This window comes from Dipteris shenzhenensis, chromosome 2 (assembly GCF_047967505.1).
Source record: "Dipteris shenzhenensis isolate YYH24624 ecotype China chromosome 2, Dip_SZ_1.0, whole genome shotgun sequence".
NCBI lineage: Eukaryota > Viridiplantae > Streptophyta > Polypodiopsida > Gleicheniales > Dipteridaceae > Dipteris > Dipteris shenzhenensis.
This window is the reverse complement of record NC_141597.1, coordinates 62541549-62546039: the sequence shown is the minus strand read 5'-3', so window position 1 is coordinate 62546039 and position 4491 is coordinate 62541549. Positions and strand designations below refer to the sequence as shown.

Sequence of the window (4491 nt, the reverse complement as noted above, 5' to 3'; positions counted from 1 at the left end):
GCAACTCGAGTAGAGCTTTTTTCAAGTTGGTTGTCCTCATACCAACTTTGGTGAGATTGATCATTTTAACCATGGGTTGTTGAGCATTACTTTAATGCATAGAATAACAAGTTTGGCCATAGAGCAACCTAGGGAACCTTAATGCTCCAGACGTGATGCCACTTGGTGGTTGGATCCAAGACTTTAGATTTGTCCTAGCATAAACACTCAACATCAAGTTTAATCAATGCATTTTCAATTGCATTTCAAGGACTTCAATCGAATCCACCATTAAAAGATCCATGCAACCCTAGCATTGTAGCATCGCTTCAATCTCTTACTTTTAAAAACACCATGAGAGAATTTTATTAACATAGATTTTTTATTAAGTATATACAATAAGCTCATTTATTCAAGTTTACACTTAAAAATGAAATTTAGCCTAACTCACAATTAGTCACCACACAACCTTGAAAGTCTTTTAAATAAGAAAAAGTAAAGGATATGATGGTGGGTGAATGGAAATATTTCCTTACGTAAGGGTGGAGAAAAAGCAAGGAACTTTTTTTATAAAAAGGGTTGTAAAATGGCACAATAACACCTTTTGGGTTTAATTGAGGATACCAAATGCTAGCATTGGGTCGTGGAGTAAAAATTCCTCCTTGAATGCTTTTGTTTATGAGACATGCCATTGGATGTTAGCATCCACTTGTAGTGGAAATCAACTATTTGAAGGCCTTTGTAACTCCCTTGTTCATTTTTCTTGCAAGGTAGGAGGCCTTTATAGGTAACTCTTTTATGATTTAAGGGGCCTTGTGGCACATGGTACTAGATGCTAGCATCCTTAGTATGGCAGAGAGCTTTGTCAAAACCACTAACATTAAATGCTCAGATACATTTGTTCAACAAAAGGAGGAGGTATTAAATTCTTTTGTTGGCGATTTTCATTCGTGAGCTACATCTACTTTGTGGGCGTGGGCGAATATGCAACAGTTTTCTTAGTGATTTAAAGCTAGATATATGAATGAGAGACATCGGAGCAAATTAAAAGGACTAGCCATTATTTGATGTGCTTCCAAAAGTTAAGCATAAGGGGATAGCGGAATGGTCTAGCAACCTCGCAACAGTGGAGAGCATATCGTAAGTAGGATTTGTTATTACATCACCAGAAGATTTTCTGGTGTATCAAAGAATCATTCTACAATAGAAGCAAGCAAATTTGAGGGTGACTGAGGAAAAAAGCTAACCAAAGGGCCACACCGAAATACTGGAATTGAAGCCTGCGCGGAAATGCACCAAATCCTGATCAGTACACACAGGCTTTTAGGGCCTGAGAGATGCGAGAAAGGAGTCTTTGATGTTCTAATCCGGCAAGAGTGTCACGACTAGTCTCACCTTAACCTTTTCCGTCAGATCTCTGTGGCGATTTGATTTGAGTAAACTTCCAGGGCGTAAACGATGTAACCAGCTCCAAGTTGCAAACGCAGCAAATCCTCACACATAAGGAAAACCGTATGCAACAGCAACAAGCTTGCAGCTGCTGATGCTGTTTTTAAGACAAACTCGTCGCCATTAATGTACAAGAAGCGCCATCGCTGCTGACGATGAACCAATGTTGGAGGTGAGAGCATCACAGCATCTCTTGCATTCAAGCTGCGAGGTGCGAGGTTCTGCTCTCCTCAGAGGCAGAGGAGAACACTGATGAACAGGCAGCATCCGATCCAGACCTGATAATAATAAGGGTACAGCCGAGAGCCTGGTGGGTTTCATTCCCATTTCAGAGAGCATCTCCTCTCCTTTCCCGAATCCTTTTTTATCCCTCTCAAACCCTCCCCCCTCTCTCTTCGCTTTCCTTCGAGTCCAGCGTCAGAAATCGAAACCCACAGCAATACACTACATAAACACGCGACGGGAAGAGAACCGACCTTCAGGGTTGAAGATACATAATAATTTGCCGACGATTGAGCGAAATCGAAGCTATACACCTTGGTTCCGTCGGGCTTGAACAAACCATAATTCCTCTCCGATGTTGGGCCGGGTTTCAGGTCCTCGTTGAAAAGCGCAAAGAGATACACCTCCAGAGTTACGTTGGGTCTTAGTGGCGTTCCCTGGTTGGACGCCAAATGCTGGAACAAGTTGGAATGGTATAACTGAGCGTTCTCAACGCTGGCCCCGAGCTCGTCAGGATCACCTGCCGAAGGCCACCCGGTTTCTGAGACGAGGACGGTCAAATTCGAGAAGCCCAAAGCATCGATTGCAGAGTAGACAGCGTCCATTTGTGCATCGAACATGTTGTAGTAGTGAAGGCCGGTGCCAGAGTCCACGGTGCCAGGGTTTGACTGAAAGAGGACGTATTCCAGGGAGATGGTAGTGGGATTGTCTTTGTAAGCGAAGAAAGGATAGGCGTTGATCATGAAAGGGGCGCCTGTTTGCGAGAGGAAAGCCAAGAGGGGCTGCATGTAGATTGTAGCAATGGCCGCAGTGAAGGCGCCAGAGGAGGGGGGATAGGAGGAGGCGAGCACACCGAAGGAATGTGTGGTGGAGACGACCATCTGCTTCTGCAAGCTGAGGGTGGTTAGAGCTGAGTAGATGTTTTTCATGGCCGGAAGAACCTGCGACATGAGCGTGGTGTCGGTGCCGCTGAAGATCTCGTTGCCTACGATGATGCCGACGATGTTGGTGCTGGGAAGGAAGGAGGCGACGTTCTGCTGCACCCACGACATGGCTGCAGAGGCGTCGTTGAGAGAAGCGAGGTCTTCGTTGGGGACGCCGATAAGGAAAGAGATGCCAGTGTTGCCGAAAGTACGCAAGACGAGGGGGTCGGCATCGTAGAGCTTGGTTTTGGCGAGGGAGGTGGACTGGATGAGGGTCACAACTTCAGCGGGAGGGGGGAGATTGTCGGCGACCTTGCCGTAGTTGATGCCCAACGGCGAGTTGGACGCTGCCGCCGCTGCAGCACCTGATCAGCCCGCACGCAACACGAGAGCACAGCCAACGTTCAAACAGACTGACAGAGAGACAATCGATCGATCGATCCATCCATCCATCCATCGCAAGTCAAATCCATGCCAGAAACGAGAAATCGCAGCGTAAATTCATCTCCACAACCGCACAACATTCGGCTTACCTGTTACCGCCATGAGGAGCATCAGCCGCAGCAGCACCTCCAAAAATCCATCGTGCTTCCACATCCTCATCAACGCCATAGCCGCCCAAACAAGAGAAACCAAACAACGCAGGTTGCTGCTTCACCTTCTCCTCGCTCTCTCTCGAGTCTCAACCAGTGAGATGGGGATCGCTAAAGACGGCGGAGTCGCACAGGTCTCTTCGTCTCCCCTTTTCTTATCCAATTACTCTCTGTCTAACTCAGCCCAAAAGCTACACTCTCTCTCTCTCTCTCTCTCTCAACCTTGCTTTCCCCTCCCCAATCAGCAGTGCCCCCTCTATGATTTGGCTGCACTATTTCTCCTCCTTTCCCTCTCCGTCGTTTGTCCTAGGATCGTGATAATATTTGTATTCGGCGCTGGACGTGCTTTTGATTGAGGCCGCTCTTTTAACCAAATTCCGCAAGGCCGGGGGGTGGGGCGCCTGAAAGCTCTGATCCTGCAGCCGGATTTAAGCGATCCGCAGTGCGGGAGGGGATTAAGAATGAAGTGCGGCTGTGCGCAGGGCGGGTAATACACAACGGATCGGCTGAGGGGCAGGGGATGAATAGCAAGCAAGCAAGCGATCCCTAAGCAGTCCCAAAGTGATTCTCGCGCGGAGGCTGGAGGAGGAGGGCAACGTGGCTACCGATTCGCCATCTCGGATTTGACAAACCAAATTGACAACGTCTTTCGACCTACCGACCTCCTCCTGCTCCTCGTCGTCGTCGTCCATGCACGATTTTAATCTGCTTGCTTTGCTTCTCCATCATAGTTGTACATCTGATCTCGCTTGGCCTGAACGTTGCTTGTACGCCTCTTGCATGTAGATCTCTCGCTTCACAATTTGAACCATTTCATCCTACTTCCTTACTATTTCTCGAGTGCAATGTTCCTCCCACCAACATGACTTAAGGTGTTTACCCTTGTGCATTGAATGCATCTCCGCCATGGGTTGGACTTGGGCAGGCAATCTTGCCCATCCATGATCTTTGAGTGTACCCAAGCTTGGCATAAGTATGGCAATTCCACTATCTTATTTGACAACTTAGTCTTCATTCTCTTCACCACCCCCTCTATAAAGCTAGCAAATATTTACCCCAAAGGAAAAAGAAGATCTCCAAAGACCTTCATGTTTTTAAAATCATTGATAATGACTAGATCCATCATTTCCACACGGTTCTCTCTTTTATATTCTTTCCTTTAATGGGCCACAATCCATTGATGATTCCTTCTTAGTCTTATTGCACAATTTATTCAATCAAATTAACATGAACACTATAAGAAGAGAGCCTTTACCAATGTTTTTTAAAGCATTTTGACCAGCATCAAAAAAAGCATCTCTAGATTGATATTAGAAGCATTGGTA

The 4491-nt window shown here is 46.5% G+C and overlaps 1 protein-coding gene across 4 annotated transcripts; it reads right to left on the bottom strand.

Annotated features, from left to right (window-relative positions):
• Positions 1–1036: 1036 nt before the first annotated feature.
• On the bottom strand, positions 1037–3303 carry LOC147905128 (glucan endo-1,3-beta-glucosidase 11-like). 4 transcript variants are annotated; one of them, XR_015542719.1, is made up of 4 exons: positions 3107–3303; positions 1905–2938; positions 1381–1735; positions 1038–1259 (listed from the first exon to the last, which is right to left on the bottom strand). XR_015542719.1 is itself a non-coding variant. In XM_087390332.1 (3 exons), exons 1-3 carry the CDS (start codon positions 3183–3185, stop codon positions 1628–1630), a joined length of 1221 nt encoding a protein of 406 aa, XP_087246458.1. In that variant the 5' UTR covers positions 3186–3303; the 3' UTR covers positions 1037–1627. The 4 variants fall into 4 exon arrangements, 2 of the variants coding, with proteins under 2 accessions (XP_087246458.1, XP_087246468.1); XR_015542718.1 differs by having other exon boundaries at positions 1039–1259; positions 1375–1735; XM_087390332.1 differs by having other exon boundaries at positions 1037–1735.
• Between the last annotated feature and the right edge of the window lie 1188 nt (positions 3304–4491).

What these genes read in the sequence shown, in the direction of transcription:
- LOC147905128 (XM_087390332.1), bottom strand. Translation starts at nt 3,185, where the DNA reads ATGGCGTTGATGAGGATGTGGAAGCACGATGGATTTTTGGAGGTGCTG. An exon ending in GCTCCTCATGGCGGTAACAG is followed by an intron (nt 2,939 to 3,106) that starts GTAAGCCGAATG and finishes CGGGCTGATCAG; the next exon opens with GTGCTGCAGCGGCGGCAGCG. An exon ending in ATGTATCTTCAACCCTGAAG is followed by an intron (nt 1,736 to 1,904) that starts GTCGGTTCTCTT and finishes GAAACCCACCAG; the next exon opens with GCTCTCGGCTGTACCCTTAT.